Genomic DNA, 22631 nt, shown 5'->3' on the forward strand with positions numbered 1-22631 from the left:
TTTTTTATCCTTTAGCACTTGTTTTAATACCACAACAAAAAGATATCACCAGTTGTTCCAGCAAGCACAAAGCAAGAACTAATGTAGGTTTCACGTCACAGCAACCAGGGCATATAAGTAATGAATCCATTTGTAAGATATCTACTGAACTCCATGGACAAGTAGTTCCCAATCCTGACTATATTTAGTTGTCTCTGTGCATAATCCTGCTGCAGACACTAAAGTTAATGATAAATCTCCTATGCATTTCAGTGTGTGTAGGTTGGGGCCCTTATATATTAAGGGTTTATTATTGCAAATTTGCTGAAAGCACCAAACCCTCACTGCTCCTATGTGCCTCATTTTCAGTCCTGCAGAGACATCATAATACCATGTTTGTGATAACTGAGTCATTCCCATGACAACAAATGGAGTCAGAAATACAAGATTCTGACCTTCCTGTGTGATCAAACAAAACAGAGAAGCTGGGCAAAAAAGACAAAAGTTCACCAAACACAAATGCCTATAAACTCAGCAAGCAGGTGGGAGAAAAGCAGCAGACAAAGATAAAATATTTCTCCTTCTCTGAAGTTCTGCCCCAAGGTAAATGTCCCTCCACAGGTTTTTCTCATGCGAGGATCTGCTATGGTTAGCATAAGTATCTTCCACTGCAGAAAGCTCCAAGGAGAGCAAACAATAGCTTGTTAATAAAGCCATTTGACATTAATTCTTTCTGGAGGATGAGCTGTGAAAAGCAATACTATTTTACAGGTCCTTCCAGTATATCTAAAAGCAAGGCACTTAAATAGCTTTTCAATCTCCTCCTGTTTCTTAGAATTGCATTAGTAGTCTTTGCTATAGAAATCCAGGCAGAGTAAGTGACATGCTCTGAATCAAATGCTGTATTGGTAAAAGAATTGGGGTAGAAAAAATGTTAGTGGCTAACTGGCAGTGTGGTCACCACAAGAAACCAGTGACAAGACCTGAGTGACCATATCTGCTCCCTGGGCTGTGGCAGGAAAAGAGACAAGGCACAACTGGATCAGTCGACATTTCCCATCAGTTCATAGACACAAAGAGATAATTGGGAAGAGAGGTGTTGCAGCTGGTCTGGCAATTAAATAATAGTTTCAGATTAAAGTAGCTTTCAAAACCAATGCTAAAGGATTGACAGCAGTAAAACAAAAGTTGTAGGTGCTGCTAGGAAGACTGGTAGTCCTCACAACTGTATCAGTGTGTGATGGACTTCTAATTTCCACATTGCACAAACATTTTTGAGACTTCCAGTCATAATGAACCATTGAGCAGTCAGTCACAGGATCCTATCCTTTAACAACATCAGCATTAAGACTCACTGTGCCTTAGTGGTATAATAGAGAGCATGATTTGAATAGTCCTAAGGTAGAGGTAACTCAAATCTGATCTTCCACTGACAGAACTACACCTGATAATATGTACAAAAAAACTTGTTCATAGCTTCTAGAGCTTGGAAAGGGTCTTTTTCCTTATAGATGGGGTGCTATGATAACTGTATTTGTCATATGGCTGTATATTATGGATGCAGTGAAGAATTAAGAATGAGAAATGGTCAATGAAAACAGAGCTGTCGATGACAGTCCATTGGTTTACACTGACTGCACCAAGGAGTGGCTGTTTTGTGGTATTACAGAGACAAGCCCAGACAGGTGGAACCAAGAGTTGTGGCTGCTGCCCTCATGCGTAACAGATTTAGTGTTGACTGTAAACAAAGAATCCCTGCAGGATCTTTCAGCCTATAGGCTAATGAAATCCAAGGAAGATAAAGGATGTCAGGTCTGGACTCCAGAAGTAGAGAAGGGAAAGTCTCATTCATACAGCTACTTATGCCTGATACTTCAAGAACAGGTTAAAGTAGTAACAGAGGACTCCTGCTAGACAGGTTGGTGAAGCTTTGATTTTGTGAGTAAATGATCACCGTACCCAGGGAGCTTGCCCAGTGGTGCTCAAAGTCAGTCTCACATCCTGGCATGTACACTTTACCCACTGACAGTTCCAGTGTTGGGGATCTGAGTTTTCATTGGCCTCAACGAGCAAATTACAACCCAGATATCGTGGGCCAGAAATGGTAGAGCAAGCAGCTGTTGCTCTGCTGCCTCTGCATCTGCCTGACACAATAATTAAATCTCATCAGCCATTTGGTATAATGGAAGCAAACCAACTACAACAGAAGGATTTTGCAGCACAACTGTCTCATGATGTGTAACTGCAGCTATATATTTGTCTTCATAATTAATTCTGTAAGCATTTATATAGCACTAGAAGGGACTGAGTAATTTAGAAAGCAGTAGAAGAGATCATTAAAAATAGCAAAAGGCATAATTACTTTTTTCTATCATCAATCTCCTCCTTATCTTCTCTGCTATGTTCACCATGGACTATCCATGGTGGTGCTGTAGTGGGAAAGGCATTGCCTGCTAAGAGTCCCATAGGGGCCAGAAGCCCTAATTTTGCTGCAGCACTGACATTGCTTGTGTCTTGAACGCAACAAATTCACTCCCTTTTGTGGAAAATGTGGGTCTCACTTCAGTGGAATTTTTGTGCTGATATTTGTGACGTAGGCTGGTACCTAATGTTGTAGCTGCATTAAAGGCTGCATTTATGTTCAGAGTTTAATTCCTTGTTTGATGAAATGAATGGGTTATTGAGCTCTCATCTTCAGGATTCCCTTACAGATAATTGACTTGACCTTTTTTGGGGGGGGGAAACTCATGTGGTGTAGCTTGTTGTCAGGAGTTACCCAGGAATCTTGCCAGTGGAAATCTCCCTTCTGAATTAAATTTTTCTGAATTCTGTAGCCCCAAATTTGTTATCTCCTGGTCATGCTAATCCACATTAGATTCATGAGATTAATTGAGCTACTCTAGATTTGCACCAGCATAAAGGAAGTGTAATGGGACTTCTTTGTGTGGCCCTCCCATGAGTGCACATCAGTAGATGTGACTTTATTGTCTTCTTCACTGTCAGTGTTGTGTTTCTTTCACTATTTTGCATCATACAAAATTTTAAGATAGGCCTAGTAAGGTATAAGAGGTACTGAGTCAGGCTGCACTACAGGGCCTTTTTTCTGACCTCCAACCTTGTAGATTCCAAAGCCAGGATTCAGAGCATGTTGCAGCTGGGGAGATGATTATGAGCTGGATGAGCTGCCAAAGAAGCTCCTTGCTGCTGACAGAGAGCAGAAGGCTGGCTTCTCTCTTCCAGGCATCAGCATTCTCATTTTACAGACTGGAGAATAATTAAAGCCGAACTTCTGTGCCGTATGCTGGCTGGGAAGGAACCATGCTTGGGCATGAGCATTTGTAACCACCACTTTGGAACTGGAAAATGGACTTGGAAGCAATTGTTTTCTTCTCGAAGGGTCAGCAGTGTTTTCCTTCTAGAAGACAACGGTGTGCCACAGTGAATTCTTGAAGATAGTGAAATATTTTCCTGAAAGGCATAATTTAACTACCAGCCTCAGCCAGCTTCTGCGTGCCAAGCACCCAGGCTGGATCCTAGGGCAAGGACAAGGGTTGTTCTAACCTTCTACCCAGCAGTTTGATGTAATTGAAATGGGTGTCCCCAGTACTTCATTTCTTTGAGTTCTCTTTGGTTTGTGTCTTTCAGAAGCGCTCTGGAGGCGTGTGCTCATACCTGCACCGAGTATGCTGGGCAGCACTACCATTGCAACTCCTCCTCTTGCTCCTCCTGCTCCTGGCCTTCCTCCTGCCGCTGGCAGAAGAGACCCACAGCTGCACACTGGCCAACAACTTCGCTCGGTCCTTCAAGCTGATGCTGAGATACGAGGGCCCCCCCCCAACCTAACTTCTTGGCATGGCACGAGGTGACTGGCAGAAATACAGGCTCTTTGTTTTTAACAATTGCAACTATCGTAGGTTTTAGGGCTTCTAACAGAGCCGTCATATCAGCTGGATAGGTCACATAGGTGCAACATTAGTCCAATTTAATCAGGTATTTGAGCAAAATTAATATTTTTACAATATTTTATTATTATATTTATAATATGTATATAGGGACTGTGTATGTGTATGTATGTACATATATGTATAAATGCATATCTGTGGTCAAACTAACACCCATCATGCACTCATCCACTGTTTTAAGGATAATCCTGCGATGTTTCTGTTTCTGCCATCTTTCAGCAAGCAATACTGAAGGATGGTTTTGTTGTGGGGTTTTATGGGCGATTTTTAATATTGGATTCTTGTTGTTTACAACTGAAGTCAGAGCAAGTATGGGAACATGTGTGCATGCATCACAGTGCAAACTGGAAAGCAGGCACAGTAGAATCAGGTTTGAAAACAGTGGTTGACATTCAGCCCAAGAAAGATTTGGACTATTCTATTTGAAATCTTGAGCTGCTTTTTCAGTATCTAGATACAGGGAGTTCAGAAGCTAATGGAAATGTTGCTACTGACTTCAGTTGGAGTGGGGGTGGACCTCCTCTTGTTTTAATTTTTTTTCTTTTCCAATTACTGTGTTCTCTAGCCCACCTGAATCAGGAGAGGTAGAATACAGTAGGAAGAAAGCTGAGAAAAAAGAATATATTTTTTTAGCATCTCTTTAGCAGGAGAACTTTTAAAATCAGGTCATCATTTTCTGAACAAATTTGTGAGCACTGAACAAAACCTTGTATCAGCTATCTTGCATATAAAAAGCAATGGGTTTTTTTCTGTTGTTTGTGGGGTTTTGTGGTTTGGTTTGTTGGAGTTTTTTACTTTATAAAGAGGCATTTAGTAATGCATCATAAAGCCTGAACAGTGGGACGCAGCCTGGCTCAGTGTCAGCAAAGCAAAAGTCAGAAGTACTTTAATAATACCACCCTGGAAACATGAATCTTTTCTAGGATGCTTTTATATGAATGGTTTATTGAAATGATGTAAACTGATTGTATCAAAGAGAGTCAAGTGTAAATTTCCATATGGTCTAAACTCTAAAATTATGAAAACTTGTCATTTATTTACCTAACCTTATGCCTGATTTATCAAATTTTTGAATGTACCTTTTAACATTGCCTTTTAATGTAAAAGCAATTCTCACTTTATTATGATGAAGCCATTCTTAGTGGTGTTTTAACTAGTTGATTCCTGAAAGAAAAAGTAATTTCTAAAAATGTGTGCCATTTTTGAGAACTAACCCTTATTGTCTCATGTTTTTAGCCACAGTAGTAATCATGGGAAAAAAAAAAAATTTAACAGCCTCCCCGCTATGTTGCAGGAAGAACTTGTCTTCTGAGTATCAGTATGGGGTATTCTGTGTTTTTTCCAAGCAAGTTCCAAAATAATATAAAAGCTGTTGTGCAGCTAAATTATGTAGTAGCTGAGAGACTGAAGGAGGCAGCCACTTATTTAACAAAACCATTAAAGTTTTGCTAAAGAAGCAAACTTGGGTAAAATAGGGAGGTGGAGCAGCAAGGAGCTCATTATGGGCACAGAATGAGAGAGAACAGGCAATGTGAAAGTGGAGCTGCTAAACATAGAGAAGAGAGGCGTGCAACAATTTATAAAATCTAAGAAAAGAAGTCACAATTAACACAGAGGACAAAAATAAAGGCTCTGTGGAGGAAAAATCTCAGAATCTTTTTTGGTTCCCTCTCCCTGCTACGGTATTGATACTGTTGCATATTACACAGCTTTTCTTCAGTAAGATTTAAAATTGGGCAAGTAACAGGGACATTACCAGTGTTCTAAGTAGACTCTTCCACGGCCAGGACCCTGTCACTGTGTTCCTAATAATGCTTCTGACTACACTGGGTTTACTAATGTTGGATTAAAATGCCAAAATTCTGCTAAAAATATAAAGGAGAGTGGAAGTTAAAGGAGATGGAGAAGGTAATCAGTCAGAGCACAAGAACACAATGAGGAGGAGCTGAGCTGATGTGGATTAAAACCTGACTGTCAGGAGATATCAGAAGAGCTCTCAGAGCAGGCAGAAGGGGACTGGAGGCAGAAAGATGAGGAGTGTGGATGTCTGCTGAGCAATAAGACATTGACATCAGGAAGTAAAGGAGGGCCTATGATTTCTTTCATGACGGAGCCAGTTGTAGAGGAGCTATAATTTGTCAGAGGATGGGGCAAATTAATTCTTTCTTTGCAACTGTTCTTTCTGGTGGCAGAACACATACCTCTTCCTCTCCTCTGATTATCTGTGCAAGTGCCATCAGCCCTGAGGGAAGAAACCTTGTGGCTGCCCAGCAAGGAGCTAATCATGATACACATCTCCATTTCAAATTAAATCCTCCAGCAGAAAAGAAGCGTGGGGGAAGAGGGGCAGTAACAAAACCAGCTCTGTGTGGTTGTGGATACGTGTAAGTGTGCACACACTTTTTTGTGACGTGGCTACATTGCACTTCTCTGGGTCTTGCTGAGCTGTTCCAGGTGATGAAAGCAAAATACCAGTGAGAAAGTAAAAATAATGAGGAGTAATAAAGCTGCAAGTGGAAATCAGTAGGGAGATAGAAAAGTTTTTTCTATGAAAGCACAAAATCTCACATCAGGTTTCTTTCTGCCCAGCCTTTCTGATCTGGGTGATTTGTATGGGTTCACAAATGCATTTGACACCACAGGAGTGTGCAACTGGGGGGAAAAACTTCTGCACAGAGGATCATAAGAGAACAACTGCATCACCACCTTGATGTTTCAGTGTTGTGGCAGGTTAAAAAAAAACACAACAAAAAACAAAACTAAATTAGAAACACACTTTTGCTGCTGGGATTGCAATCAATTTATTCTGTAGGTCCCCTGTCTGTAACCTTGGAAGTTTTTGCTTTAAATCTCAGTCAATCCATTCTCATTAAATTAAGTTATCTAAATATCTCACATAAGTGATGAATATTTCTACTTCTTTGCCATGAAAACTCTCCAAAGCACAGGACTTTAATGTTCATGTCACTGAAAACAATTTAATTCTTTCATAATGTCATTGACCTTACCTGTCCAAGGCAGGTGTGAGATTTTTCTAAGAAAGAAGTAAAAAAAAAAAATCACAAAAATACGCTTGAAATGTAAATGCAAAATTTATTTTCTTTTTTATTCTCTTGTGATTTTTTTTTCTGAAAAGTTTGTCATACTTATTCCTGGAAGTGTATGTAAATATTAATCAAGTTGGTAATTGGAATAATGAAAACAAACTGCCCAGTCCGGCTTCCAGGAAACTGTACAAATCTCAGATTCCTCAAAACACAATCTAAATCATACTGTTTCCAAATCAGTCCTGAAAATCTTGAGCACAGTTCTTTATCTTTGCTCACAGATGATTTGGTAGTTATACTCTCACTTTTGAGCCTATAAAATCCCCAGCTCATACATCTCTGACATCCAGACGTAACTGAGGGGTGTTATAGCTCAGGTTCAGACTGGGGCCACTGCCTTAAGACATCCCTTGCCAAAACCTGGGATGCACAAATAGATAAGCATCCAAAACTGAGGACTTGCACTCCTTTACCCTAATCCAGATCCAACCACTGTTAAAGGGTACTAAAATACTCTAAAATATATCGAATATATTTGAGGTTGTAAATTGTTTGTGCACTTTGTTCAGGCCACGTAGCCTGTTCTCCATGCAGATACCCAGTCTGTTCACAGAGCAGAGCCCTTACACATCTCTCCCAGCTCTTTTGCCTGCACTGTTTGACCCGGTACTTGATTGACCATATTAATGACCCTTCAGTGTTGAAGGCAAAATCCTGCACTCCATTGCCCATGCATTGCCATAAGAATTCTGCACAGCCCCAAAGGCACACTTCAAACACAACTTTTGGCAAGAAAACCAGCCTAATTTGTACATTGTAATTGATTTTGAAGCCAGGTGCTTTCAACAGAATTTTCCATGACAGCAATACACTGAGGTAGAAAATTGCTGTTGTGCTACATGTCTATTAACAGCCCTTTTTCTAATTCCAGCTAGCAATTTAAGTGTTATTAAATATTATTTATATATACCCTCTTCAGAAATCTCTGTATGAAAAACATGTTCAGTTCTAAGCACACACATTATAAATATTGTGTTCCTCTGCTAGCACTGAATCTCCAGAGCAGTCATGATTTCTACCAAGTGCTACCTTATTTGTAGTGACTGAAATACTTACAAAACTCAAACATTTGAGGCTGCAAATAAAGCTACTAGCCTAACTAATAAAACCGTCTAATGATCACTGAATAATTTTAAGAGCTTTCAGAATGGCTTTACACTTCTCCTTAATCCCTTTTGTTGGAATAGTTGAAGACCTCAGAGAGAAGAAATGTCTCCAAAAAATGGCCATCACTAGATAGACAGATGGTAATCTCTGCATGTCAGAAGAAATAGTATGTTCTCTTTAGTTGCTCTAGGACCTCAGGAGTTTGCTCCATCTGATCTCCTCTTCAGTATTAAATAGGGAATGTTTTACTTTGATGTGTGTGCATACACATCTCATTAGCAATAAAGAGATTTGAAGGGTCAGTTCATGTACAAGAATTCTTTTAACTTGTGTCGACAAGAGAGTATATTTCCTCTTTTGTTCAAAAACAAATGAAAACTGCTGTGTGACAGAGGTTCCCAGAGCAAACAAAGCCTTTTGGAATAACTAAAGATTACAGACTGAAATTAAATTGTCCACCATAGGAAACTGAAGAAATAGTTTTGCCTTTCAAGAAATTCTGGTATAACACCCCCAATAAATATATCTTTGCCAGGCATCATATCTGTCTTTCAAGTCATAGGATATGTACCCAGTATCATTTGCTAGTCTGCAGCTGAACTTGTGTACCAAACCAACTATATCAGCTTCTTCCAGAGTTGCTGGGGGCTGTTGAGGATATTCTTAGCAGTTCTCAGATCATTGACCTGCTCTGAGCCATTACAAGTTTATTGCATTAGTTGATCTGTCAATGTTTGGCAACTCTCAGAAAGCAGTTTATTAAAATACCAAAGATAATATTTCTGTTACAGACAACACGATTCATTCAGAAACCACTCTCGTTACTTTTGCCATATTTAAAGAAAGATATCTATTGATTATACTGGAATATAAACAGTTAAGTTGTAGATGTTGGGTAACTGTGTGGCATGTTTTAGACAGAAGGCATTCTGATTTGTACATGTCTGTTTAAGAATTGTGGGTTCATGTTGCATTTGTTCCATGGTAAAACAAAACAAACCAAAGATTCTTCAATGTAGCATTGAAAAAAACCCCAAAACCAAACAACAAAGCAGGATGGAATAATCTGTCATACAGTTGATTTTTTTATTATCTCTTGTCTACCCAATTTAAAATATGATTATGTGTCTACAAGAGAGTTATCAGTAGATCTGGAAACAAAGCAATATATATCAGGAATATACCAATTCAAACAGTACCCTAACTGGCACCTCTGTTCTCTAACCTGCTTCAGCAACTGCCAGATTTTACCTCATTGTACCATGAGCTAACCACCCTCCTCCCAGTAAAGCGTGGGTAAGATGAAACTGCTCAGGTTAATGTACTGCATCCCAGTGGAAGCAGCAGGAGACATTAGGTCTTCAAAAGGCAGAGAGAAACTTGTACATTTGGCATAATGAGAGCAGCCCAGGAATAATGACACGGGAACGAGGGCTTGCCATTCTGCTTTGCCAGACAAAATTCTGACAGTGGCCATCAGCACTATTCAGTTTCATGTCCTTGACTGTGGAAGGAGGCTCCCCTCAGGGTGATTCACTCTAGCTGAGATTTGAGCTCTGGAAGTAGCTTTTTCTTTTCCTTAAATACAGAATAAACTGCTAAATTAAAGCCCTCAGTGACAGGTTAATGGTAGGTAGTGGGCCCTGATGCTCCAGGAAAAGATACAGGAAATGCTATTGTAGATGGAAAACGAGTCATGATGGTCTCTCTTCAATCCTTAGGAGATAGAAATTCATTGTAGAGCGGAAGTGGGAGTTTTTCTGTTCCTTTGCAGGTAAATGTCAGGTGTTGTCTTTAGTCTTCTGAATTTCGTGGGTGAGCCTGTTCAGTGCCTTGCTGAATGCTAGTGGTTTTCTGACTTCAAAGCTGTTTATAACAGTAAACAGTTCTGTGGAAAAGGTAATCTCTGAATTGGTTTTGAATCAAAAACTTTTTGTTTGGGGGGTGTGCATGGTATGATTTTCCTTCTTTGACCCCTTTGTGTTGAATCTAAGGAAGCAGAGAGACCAGCACTACCCTCTCCAGGCCATACTTTGACTTTCCTTCTTTTATGAGAACAGAGGAGACTTGGCTTTGTCTCCTTCACAAAGTAAATTATACCAGTCTTTTATAGTTTTTTTCCTATTACAGTTCTTCCACTACCTAGATCATTCCTCTTATGATTCTAGATCATTTCTCTTAAGTGTTTCCAGTGGCAGTTCTTCCTGAATACCTAGAGCAAAAAATCTGGTCTGGTTTCAATAAATTTAATTTCAATAAATTTAATTTCAATAAAATTTTCCCCCATTGCAATTCATCCTGCAGATGCTCTGCCTGTTTCTGCTGCCCCCTGTGTCAAAACAGCCTTCATCACTACCTGAGAGGACTCTGGTCCTGGCCAACCATCTCTTCCAAGTCTCCTGGCCATGTCCTGCCTTCATCTGCCTTCTGTTTTGGCTCAGGAACTGCCCTTAATATTCACATCTGCAGACAGGAGTGTGAGGATGTTGCTTAACAAACAATTAATAAAGAAAGCCTTGCTATTAGCATTGTTCATAGCCTTCCCAGACCCTTTTCTCCTCTCTAAGCAGGTTTTGATGTGTAATCCAATTACTGAGTGCAGAAAATTGCCCCTTAATCAGTGCAGAGGGCCAGTGTTTCAGTTTCAGCTCTATTATCCTCACATTGTCACTGCCAGTGTACGTGCTCACATGTGCTACTGGGCCAGGCTGAGTGCTCCAGGGTCTGTGCCCTTCAGCTGCCAGGATTGTTTGAATGTTGTTGTCATACACCCTAAATAAGCCAGGACCCTTTTTTTGAGCTGGGAAAATAAAAGAAAAAAAATAGAAAACTAAAATGGGCGCTTTTAACAAACTGATTTCACAACTCATTTATCAAGCCCTATAGCAAACCATTTATTTTAGCTCCTTTTTCCTCCATCAAAAGCTGTATGTTAAAAGGCAGAGGTGAATTTTGAGGGGCTGGGAACTGACCCGCCCTCACCAGTGCTTTGCCGGGAGGCCTTCCACTAGAATTCAGGGGTAGGAGCTGTTATTTCTCCTGAGGTGAATCCCACCTTCAAAATCAAATTATTTCTTTTGTCAGGTCTAGTAAGCATTGAACAGCACAGACTTTGTTTCACTACAGGTATGAAAGAACGCCTCTGTACAGTACTTTCCATTGCTATGAAATATATATGTATGTATGTATGTATATGTGTATATATGTATGTAATGGGGAGCATAATTATTGTTCTACCTAAAGAAAGGTGACATTCCACTTCAATCTAACTTTCAAGTGCAGCTTTTAAGAGAAACTGTGTCTTAAAGGGAAGCTGAAAGAGTTTAGAGGTATATGTTTTAATGAGCTTTAATAAGCTCTGAGTTTGGGTTTCAGTCTCTAGGGCAAAATGCACCCAAGATGATTTTCCCATCACCTTTCCAGATCACACCCTGTAAGAATTTGACCTGGGAGGCACTGCTTGAGCACTGGCTGTTCCTGAAGGTATTTGGATGTTGCATGTGCTGTGTGTCTGTCCTCAGGTGTCAGCCTCCATTTTGTACATGGGCTCGACTGGGAGGTGAAAGACACACCTTTGTCTCGCTCCAAGACCCTGATGGTAATATTTGCCTCAGCAGATGTTTTCTCTTTGATCAGTGTAACTCCTTCCACTTTTTTTTAACTTTTAATTTGTGTTAAGTAAGTTTATCAGGTGATTCCAGGAAGGCACACTCCATCTGCCCAGCATCAGAGCTTCCCTTCCAGCAACATACCTTCTTCTCATTTGTTTACTTGACTGTACTGGACCACTGTGAAGCAATTACACAAGCAATAACGCAGGTGTTGCATTTTTTCTGCCATTGCCTTTTGTAAGACACAACTCTCCACTGACATTGAAAAGTGGTGGGAGACCCAGAAGCTGCATTGTTGTTTACTAGCAATATAACCAATGCACAGTGTTCCTACAGAGGGCCTGTCCTCACTTTTTAGAGCAGCTGGCTGTCTCAGGCCCAATTTAATTCACAAGGCTAGATTATAAACAGTTTTGGATCTCTTCACCAACACTCCATCAATCTTGTTTCCATCAGTTTTTGTGCTTTTGTTTAGTTTCAAGCTAGAAGAAAGTTTAAAGAAATGTGCTAAGACTCCCATATAGGGTGAGTAAATATCCCATATGTTTCACAAAAATTACAACAAAATGAAGGGATTTGCTCTCACATTGAACAGAACTAATAAGAAGTTCTAACTGAAATATTAAAAAGTTATTAAGAACAGCCTGAAATTTCTGTAATCAAAGTGTTCTCTGCTTTTAATTTAAAAATCACCAAATACAAATGAGGTTCATTTTGCCACCTTCTTTTAGAAGTGGCCTGAAATTAAAATTTGAATCCTCCCTAACAGGAGGTTTATTGATGTGGATCTGAATTGCACCAGTCTGTCCCATGTTAGATCACCCGCCTCTGGGCAGAGGGAAAACCAAAGGCTGTTCACAAGAGAAACTCATGTTATGAATGGTTTTAAAATTCTTCAGAGCTCCTATCCACTTCCAAATGTCAGTGATGGGGAGGATCAGAAACCTTCCTGTGAACCCTGTCATTTCGCATGTTGAAATCCTGGCTTGAATTCAGGTCTCCACCTCAGCTTCTTGTAAATGTTAATATTCAAGTAGACCAAAAACCTTAGAGGCAATTACAGCATGAACATCTCTTCTTGTTTATGTATAGTAGCTGATAGCAGAGTCTGCAATAATAATCTGTGTTTATACATGTGCTGTGTAATGTAACAGTTGGGTACAAAATACCTTTTAACTGTCACAAGAAAATAACTGGATTGATGTCACTTTTTGCTTGTATGAATATAATTATTTGCCTTGCAGGGACCAGCTCTACTTTTGTCATGTTATTTATGATTTTTAAATACAATTGTGATAAATTAGGCTCATTTCTAAGATAAACAATACTGGAGCCAAGCAGCTGCCTCTGTACATGTGCATGTTATCACAGCTGATATCAAGTCCAAGTCAGACTCCTTGTCTTGCTTGGACCTTTCTTTAACCTTTCTGGCTTATTCAGGGAAATGTGGACCAGTCTATTTTCTTATTAAAAATATGGCTTTGTGAAAAGCTGAACTTATTTTTTAAATCCTTTCTTTTCTGATTCAGAAAGACTGTAACAATCATATTTTTCTAAACTGCCTATTGTTTGTGTTGGGAAAGGATATATAGATATATATTTTACTCTACAGATTTCCATGTACTGTTGGAACTCTTTTTTTTCATATATATCTTCCTATTTGCTAGAATTAGCTCAAAAAGCTGTAAGCTTCTGTATACTGACTCTATGAAGTTCTGTAAAAATGCAGCTGCATAAAGACTGACTTTATTTTTTATGTAAATTGTTAGAGCTAAGTCATCCTTAGTGTTATGCCACATGAGATGTATGGAAAGAAATCAGGTCATTGTTTTGAAGGCTGGACAGCGTTACATGACACTTCCTAAAAAGTCTTCACTGAAAGTCAGGAGAATTTACGTTAAAAATTGTACTATTTTGGACCCTGATTCTATAGTTTTTTCACACTGTTTATAACCTTATTTCAAAATTAGTGCCATGGAATTTCATGGGAAACATTAAAAATAAGAGCCTATGATGTGTGAATAGCTGTGAGAGAAAAAGGACCTTTTCTAGTGAAGAACAGGGCCTTTTAACTAGCTAAGAGGCGATGTTTTGAGTGCTTCAGGACAACTTTTTGTGTTTTTTTCTGAGCTGTGCACTCCTGTTTATTCTGGATTTAATCCATAGCTGAAATGCCAGATTAAATTGATTGAAGCCCCATGTGCAGATGAACATAATAGAAAGCTGTGGTGAAATATTGCAGAAAATGGCCTGATTTCCTTCTTCAGAGCCATAGTTAAAGTAACTCACACCCTTGGCTTCTTTGCACCTGTGAAGCAGAGGCCCTTGCTTTGTACCTCAGCTGTGGTATAACATGGAAGGATTTCTGCTCTCTGCCTGGAAAATACTGTCTATTCCTTGTCCTTGTCAAAGCATAATATTTTCTCAAGTAAAAAATCTGATTCTTCAAGAGTCGTCCAGGAGTTAAGGGGCAGCTGGAACCTTCTGTGATCTGGCCACACTATTCCAAAAGTTTATCCCTCGATGACAAATAAAATGTGATGTGACTTTGCTGTTTGCAAGTAGGATAAAGAGACTGGAAATTCATCACCCCAAGCCCTAGCCTTGTGACTGTTCTATGATGCTCCACTGTTACCAATGAACTATGTTGAATCAGATTATAAAATCAGAGTATTTTATTGCATGTGTCCTTTTTTGAAATGAAAACATAGTTGTATTCAATGTTGCAGTTATAATGCAGTAAATAAACACATGTGCATTTCTTTTTAAGGAATTTGAAATTATTCTGGGGGGTGGTTGCGCATTTTTGCTGTGCTTATTTCTTACCATCAGGATATTTGGACTGACCTAGAAATAGCCAGAATAAGTGAAGCAAGGATAAAATTTTCTGCTGTCTGCACTTGTGCTCAGGTAAAACTGGAAGATAGTTGTACTCAATGTACCTACTTCACTCTAGTCCTTTGAGATTTAATAGAAAATGTCAGCTTTTCCTTCAGTCATTTAAATAGAATTTTGCTGGACTCAAAGAAAATGTGAATTTGCTAAATCATATTATGATTCAGTATGATTTCTTATGGCATTGGTCTGTGACACTCTCTGTGGGATTCTCCTCAATTCCAAACCTGCTAATTTCAAACCTGTTAAGACAAACAGGAGGTTTTTTGAGACCCTCAGTTTTGAAGTTAACACCAATCACATGTAGCAAACAAGCAGTGTATCAGCATAAGCACTGCTGATTTCTCTTAAGAGTAATCACTGCAGCATGTATGTACAGATGCACAACTCGCATTAACATCCAGGTAATTGTTGGGTTTTTTCCTGAATCTTTATGAGACAGAGACTGCCAGGATCCCTGACATCAAAGGGCTCCACAGGCAGTTATTTCTGGACAAGTATAAAACCTCTACAATTTTTTGGTGAACCTGTGGGCTGAGTTCCCTGTTGTTTTTATGAACACACTGAGCTTTATCCAGGTCTTTGACTTCTCTCCAGTATTTGGACCATGTGATCTTGTGCTTTCCTATGAGCTGTGTCCTGCTAAGCCCCCAAAAGTACAAATGCAGACACTTCAGCTGATCATAGCTGTGTCAAGGTCAGAGCAGCAGCCCAAATCCCTCCCAGAAGAGAATGGGGCAAAACAAGCCCAGGGCTGTAGGAACAGCAGACTGTCATAGTGGGACAGTTGCGTTCCCATTAGGGCTACGATTGATGCACAGAGGAAATTTCTGTTCTTACAGGTTTTTATTTTTCCTCTGCAATGCATTTTTTCATATTTCAGTTTATTTTTTGTGGAGCCAGAAAGTGGGCTGCTTTGTGTACATCAGGGTTCTTCTGGAACCAGCGAAAAAATTTGGGCTTCATTTTGTCCTAAACACTGTACAGAGACCAGGAAAGTCCTTCATCCAGTGGGGAGGAAAAGTGCCTACAAACAGATAAAACAGCTCATGTTTGTATGGAGAATGAATATTTTGTTGACCAGGATTAGTGTGTAAACAAATCTACAGCTGATTGGTGGGAGCTGGGACAGTCAACAAGAATTATTATAAACACTTTTAGAGGACAATGAAATACTCCAGGCAGTTATAAATCTCTTAAGTCATATATTATTGGAGGAACACCTGTTTTAGATAGCAACCCTGCTGCTAGAGGATGGAAGTTTAGGTTGTAGCAGCAAAAGGTGGCAAGTTCAATAAATAAGAATAATAGAGTAAGACCCTCAAGTGGAGTAAATCAGTGCAGCTTCATTGAAGCTGTTGGAACTAAGTCAATTTACAGCAGTAAGAATCTGGCTTGTAGTCAACAGGGATTTTTTAGAATGTTTAAAACCTCTCCATTTAGAGAATTCTCCTCTGCCTTATGCCTGTGCACTAAATCGTATCCACACGAAAGTCCTTGCCGGTATAATGAGGTCATTTCGGATGTGAGTGTTCATTATATGCTTAGGTAAATTAAAGGGAAAAAAATACATCATTAGCAAAGTCTTAAATAAAGGATGGAGCAAGGTTAGCGAGTGAGAACTATTTAAATAAAATCAATCTCACCCCTGGAGAGTTAATGGGGAGTGGCTTTCTGTGGAAAAAGGCTGATGCTCTGTTGATGCTGCACAAAGAAGCTGAGCATTACGGCCATGAGGAATTAAAAGCAGGGACTGAGGTTTTTTCTAGGTTAATATTTCAAGCTTTCTAAATTTCATTCTGTGACATGCCATGAATGCAACCTAGGTTTCCAAATTCAGAAAAATGCTCTGATAAACACATATTGCTGAAGCAAATGAAACTGAAGGCTCATCCGGTTTTACTGTAGCACTCGTAGTATTAAGAGGGATTGAAATATAATCCTCTTCAATGAATAACCCTAACAGATGTTATCAGAGTTGCTCTGTATGAGCTGTGGACCTCTTGCTAGAACTCCCTCTGTGGAAGTCCAGTTCATAAATTGTCCTAATGGGCTGCCTGCCTCATCCTGCTGCTGCCGCGGCATGAAAAGGAGGTGGTTACCAGAGGCCTTGAAAGCCGGCATTATTCCCATCTGGTTTTCATTACAATACTGCTAAATATTTCATGCTTTTTGTTTTACAAACAAGTAAGAGCAAAACTAATCTTTTTGTTTAATGTTCCTTGATCGACGTTTCAAGGAGGGAAAAAAGAAGTTTTGGGTTTGGTTTGTTTTTTTTTTTCTTTACTTCAGATCTCTGCAAAAGCTTTTAATGGAAGATAGAGCAGATTTCCATTGACTTTTCTGGTGGGCTTTTTATGGCACCATTGATACAGGAAAAGATACGGGGGAAATCCAGATGATGAATGTGCTGTTCAATCAGCTGGGATTTCTTTGCTTGCGAGGAGATAACTCGATGAAGTGCAAACAGAGACAGGGAGCAGACATTGACTTCTTGTCAGCTATATAGAGAGCTATCTCTGGCTGGGGCTGCTGGAAAACACAGCAGCTATTAGTCCCCCTTTGCCCTTTCACAGCGCCCTGTCAGAGGGTCCCCAAGCACTGCAGCCAGAGCCATCCATTAAACCACAGGGCAACAAGTCTGTTTAATTACCTCTCCTTTACAGGGAGGGGGAGAACAGCTCTGGGAGGATTCAGCTGACATTTTAACCTCCTGATTCCCTAAACTCCCACTGAGGTGGATGAGTGAAAGCATTCCCATGGGCACTCAGCATCTCTGGCAGCAGGTGCTGCCCCAGAAGGATGTAGGTGACCCAGCTCCACACAGTGACCTCCATCCACAGGGCAGAGGTGAGGAGGAGGTCAGGAGCCTCCTTGGGACATGAACTCTCCCCTCAGGTGACCTGTGGACATGCTGGACAAAGGTTTTGAGCAGTTTCTTTCCAATCCAAAGCACACGCTGGCACAGAGTGTCTTGAGTGATACCGTTCCACTCGAATTGTGGTGTTGGCTGGTTTATCTGATGTTTGGACAAATACCTTCATTACGGCACCCAATGGGCTACTTTAGCTGTGAAGCCTAATTGCAGACAAAATGTGTGAAATGTCACTCAGAAAGGGCTAAACACTCATAGAATCATAGAATGGTTTGGGTTGGAAGGCACTTTTAAAGATCACCTAGTTCCAACCCCCCTGCCATGGGCAGGGGCACCTTCCATTAGACCAGGTTGCTGAAAGCCCCATCCAACCATCTTTGAACACTTCCAGGAACAGGACATCCACAACTTCTCTGGGCAACTTGTTCCAGTGCCTCACCACTCTCACAGTAAAGAATCTTTTCCTAATATCTAATCTACTCTCGTTCCATTTAAAACCATTACCCATTATCTTATCACTAACTACCCATGTAAAAAGTCCCTCTCCCTCCTTTTTATAAGGCCCTTTTAAGTACTGGAAGGTGCACTAAGGTATCCTCAGAGCTTTCTCTTCTCCAGGCTGAACAACCCCAACATTCTCAGGCTGTCTTCATAGGAGACATGCTTCAGTTCTCTTGATCAACTTTGTGTCCCTCCTCTGGACTCATTCCAGCAGGTCCATGTCCTTCTTATGCTGAGGTCCCGGAGCTGGACACAGCAGTCCAGCTGAGGTCTCACGAGAGCAGAGTAAATATTAAGACAATATGAATGTTCCCTCTTTCAGTCTGTTGAAGCTTGACCCTGCAATGGAGTCATGGTGTGTGAGTGCAGATAGTTAAATCACCATGCTACATTTGACCACCTAGTAATACTTTTTATATCATTGCACAAACAGAAATGAGTTTGTCTGATCCACTCTTGAGGTGAATTCTCTGCATTTATTGCAGGATGAATTTTTCCCTGATGGCTGATGCATCAACCATCCCATCCCTTTCTCCCATAATCACTGGCTCGAATTCAGAGGCAAAAGTGAGTCTTGAGGCTGGATCCTAACGCTTGCCTGCAAATAGGCTTTATAACTTATGCTGAACAAGACACCCAAGCAGTAAAATCATGTACCACTTTCTACATTATGTTTCTTATTTTTCTAGCATTTTCCTCCCGAAGATCTCAAGGCCCACTGCAAGGTTTGACTAATTCTCAACAGTCATCTGTGTATTAAGTTCTTTTTGCTAATTACAGCTGAAACACTACTGCCGGAGCTTTACATTGCTGTTCTTGAGCATCTCCCTACAATGGCACACAATAGTTTCACTCAGGACTGTAAAAATAAATTGTAACTTCTAATGGACATAGTTCCTTGCATTCCATCATTTTCACTGAGGATTTTGACGTTCTTTTTAAAAAAATTTCAAGTCCAGGAATAGTAAATGCCGAGTCATAAAAGCTTAGGAAATGGGTCGAATCAGAGTGAAAGGCAGCATTACAGTGTCTGATCTGCTGTGTCTGATAATAGCCTCACAAGACAAGGGTCCCTCTTTCCCCCCCCCCATTCCTGAACAAATGAATTGCAGCATGTATGAAATCTCCAGAGGCCATCTGTGACTGTAATTCATTTACCCACCGTATTATGGAACAGATTTTCCAGTGAGTTCAAAACTCGGGAAAGGGGGGGAAGGGAATAGTATGATGAGAAGGATCTGTGATCCATATCTAAAAGTAAAAATATTATTCAATTGTCATATTTGATGGATAAAGTGTCTGACACACCAGGCAAAGCCATAGCAACTAGATAAATATGCTTAAAACATTTAATTTTGATACATTAAGAATGAGTTGGAGCAGGAGCTTATCGACACTGAAATTAAGCAGACATTTCTAAGTTCCTAAAAGCCTCTGATTTTGTTTAGTTTGGAAGAAAATTTGCTGTAGATAACTTGGAAGTGTAAGGGGAAGTTGGACATGGTGCATAAAGGAGCAGCTCTGACAGGTCAGGACTAGCAGTTACGTTTCTTCTTCATCTGTTATTTTCCAAGTGCCAACAGCCCCCACCTCATTTGCATTAGACCACAAGAGGCCTCACGACAAACTTACAGACCCTTGGCTTCTGCTTTTAAATTGAAATTAGTATGTTCAATTATGATTTTAGCTGCTACAAAAATATTTTTATATATAAGGCAATCTCAATATTTCTGTAATGCTGTTAACATTCAGTAATTGTAATTAGTAACACGTCCTCACAAACAGCCAATTGGTTATGTGGCTGTAAGCATTAGATTTCCACCCTGAGTAATTCCAAGGATGTCACTGAAGCTGCAGCAGGAATTAATTCACTCTATGGCAGCTGGCAGGGTTTGTGTTTACTCTATGGGTCACGTTGGTACCCACTGGAGGGTTTTCATTCTGCACTAGGTTCTGTGTTTCTTCATAAAGTGATACAATGCAGAAGATGGAAATGGTGCAAACTTCTAAAAATTGTTTTCTGTAGACATCTGATCAAGAGCTACAGCTGAAGAAGGAAAATGTTCACCTCCACACTAATTAAGGGGCTATGCTGGAGCAGAGAGGATTGGAGAGAAGGCAAGGGAAGGAGCAAGACTCCAAAGGAGCACTTTACCTTGCTACCAGTCTGAAATCTATAAAAGGAGCTGCACCAAGCCCTCCACCAGCAGCCCCTGGCACTTGCAAGAGCCAGCATCAGCTTTCTCCTAATGCATCATGCCCTGACATACCTTTCTCTGAGCCAGTGCAGCAGTGAAGAAGACACACGCAACTACTTTCTTCTCCCTCCTCTTCAAGGGATTGTGAACACACTCACCTCACCTCACCTAACCCATGTGGGCACTCTGGGGTATGAACTGAGAAAGGGCTGGGGAAGAGCAGGTACAGCTGAGCATTAACAGCCTGGCTTCCAGCCTCTGGAGAAGGATTCACAGCTCCTCAGTTGTGCAAAGCAAGCCAAGTGCGCTTGCCTGAGGGCTGAATGAGCCAAATACTGCTAATACTGCTACATTATTACTTTCAACATTACCATCACAGCTCACTAGGGATGAAGTAATTGACGATTGTATTTCTTTTTTGCTCACACTTTCACATCTACAGCAGATAAAACACTTTACAGCATGCCCACAATGCTGAGTGTATTTTTTTTTATACAATACTGGCAAAATATTCAGTGAGAAGACTTGGTAAACACCGGCAAAACTGTGTATTTTTAACAATTTATTTTTCCATTGGAGAACTAAGACAGAATTATGCTTTTACTGGTGCAACTATATCTATGCAACAGACCTTTTTTTGCATGCCTACATGTATATATATATATGTATATATATGTATATCATGATACCCATGATCAGCAACATTTGTAGTGTCAGGTTTGTCTTGGTGAATATAGACATTAGGCAAAAGATTAGTAAGTAAAACCATTGTAAGCTCCTCCCTGTCTCAGCTATGCTTGCTACTCTTCAAAAAATGGGAAGATGGTGAGAAACGTGACTGACTGCTTTGGTATTATCACTCAATTTACACAGAGTGGCAATTCGGTCCCATAAAACTAAAATCAAATTCAAAGAAAACCAAAAATCATTCAAAACCCAACCTGCCCAAGGCCAAAACAAGGAAAATAAAATAAAGGAAAGATGCATTAGCAAGGTTAAAAGCAAAGAATAATGTAATTTATGTATGGAAAACAAAAAGGGTAAATGACAAATGAAGTGGCAGCTTTCTAAGAAAGGGAAGGGGAAAGTGGGCTGAGCTGCAGATGGAAATACTGTGCCAGGGGTAAGAGCTAAAACATGGCAGGGAGAAGAAGTGGGAGTGGGAGAGGAGTGGGAGGGGGCAGGAAGGATGGGGCTATACACAACACTGAGCACAGGGCTGGCCCAGTGGGAGGGTGGCACAGAGGTAACAGCCTGATGCCACAACACACCTTCTGTGGAGGCAGTGGATGGGGCTGGGATTTCCATTCTGCCTCCATTTGTGTCATGGGTGTCCTCTGGTCACAGGGGGAACCAGGGGCAAATCCTGTTCTCCACAGAAAATCACTGCTAGAACTCCCCTTGGCTTTCCTTGATTTCACAATGCAATAGTGATTTCTCACTTCAGCAATCTAGCTCACAAAAGTGGAGAGAAACTGGGGGAGACTCGATGTTTTCTATGACCACCTGTGGGTACTTGACTTGCAAGAGACCCAAGAGAGACAGTGCTCAGGGGCAGAGTGAAGGCACAGTCTCAGGTGCCCCACTGGGCATGGGAACTGCATGGCACTGCCAGGGGTTGCTGGTGCCACCTCCCATCCACTCCCTGCAGCTAAGGTGTGGTGAGACTTTGGGGAGCTGATGTGCAAAAGGGGAAAAACAGGACTCCATGGTCAGACCTGCCTATGGGTCTGACCAAATTTGTGCCCCAGCTCCATGCCCTGAAGCAGCACTGGGTTTTGCAAGGGTGGAGGAAGCAGCATCTCAGGCAGTCAGGATTTAGCCTGGACGTAACCATCAGCCTGGAGGGGCACAGCCATGCCAGGGATCTGCTGTCCCAGCCTCAGCTTTTTTCCTCAGCACTCAGCAGAAAAGCCAAATGCCTGCTGCTAATAATCATGTCTAGAGATAATTTTTAATAATCCTTTCAATCAGGAATCACATTGCTCATGGTAAGAAATTCCAAACTGATCTTTCATGTTGTCGCTGTCTTGCTGTGTTTGGCTCTCCAGCTCTCTTTCGGCAGCTAGTGGGGGAAAATGTGCTCCTGGCGTAGGGGAATGCCCAATCCCCTGCAGAGGAGCCAGAAGCTGCACAGCAGCTGGCCCTGGCCCCACTGGCAGGCAGGCTGGCAGGGAACCTGTTGGGCTGGTCTCCATCAGATGTTTGGCAGAACTAACCCATACCCAAAGGATCCTTATAACCAGCAGTTATACCCATTTGCCTTCCAAAACTGTCTCCAGTGTTGTGCTGAAGGCAGAGGCCAACAGAAATCAGCTGCTGGCCATGCCCCTTGCCACAGGGCACACAACAGGCTGTGTCCCTGCTTCCTGGGCTGTCTCCAGCTGCCTTGGACA

The 22631-nt window shown here is 40.9% G+C and overlaps 1 protein-coding gene and 1 long non-coding RNA gene across 3 annotated transcripts in view; one reads left to right on the forward strand and one right to left on the reverse strand.

Annotated features, from left to right (window-relative positions):
- The window catches only part of SYNE3 (spectrin repeat containing nuclear envelope family member 3), a 67076-nt gene extending 52541 nt beyond the window's left edge, over nucleotides 1–14535 (forward strand). The window contains exon 18 of the mRNA XM_017829839.1: nucleotides 3625–14535. Coding sequence (XP_017685328.1) covers nucleotides 3625–3822 — 198 coding nt within the window. The 3' untranslated portion in view covers nucleotides 3823–14535. The remainder of the gene's footprint in view (nucleotides 1–3624) is intronic.
- A 1038-nt stretch (nucleotides 14536–15573) lies between these two features.
- The window catches only part of LOC108504595, a 30363-nt gene continuing 23305 nt past the window's right edge, over nucleotides 15574–22631 (reverse strand). For both annotated transcript variants that reach the window (XR_001877178.1, XR_001877177.1), the window contains one exon: nucleotides 15574–15688. This is a non-coding gene — a long non-coding RNA (uncharacterized LOC108504595). The remainder of the gene's footprint in view (nucleotides 15689–22631) is intronic.

This window comes from Lepidothrix coronata, unplaced genomic scaffold (assembly GCF_001604755.1).
Source record: "Lepidothrix coronata isolate B3197 unplaced genomic scaffold, Lepidothrix_coronata-1.0 Scaffold169, whole genome shotgun sequence".
NCBI classification, from domain to species: domain Eukaryota; kingdom Metazoa; phylum Chordata; class Aves; order Passeriformes; family Pipridae; genus Lepidothrix; species Lepidothrix coronata.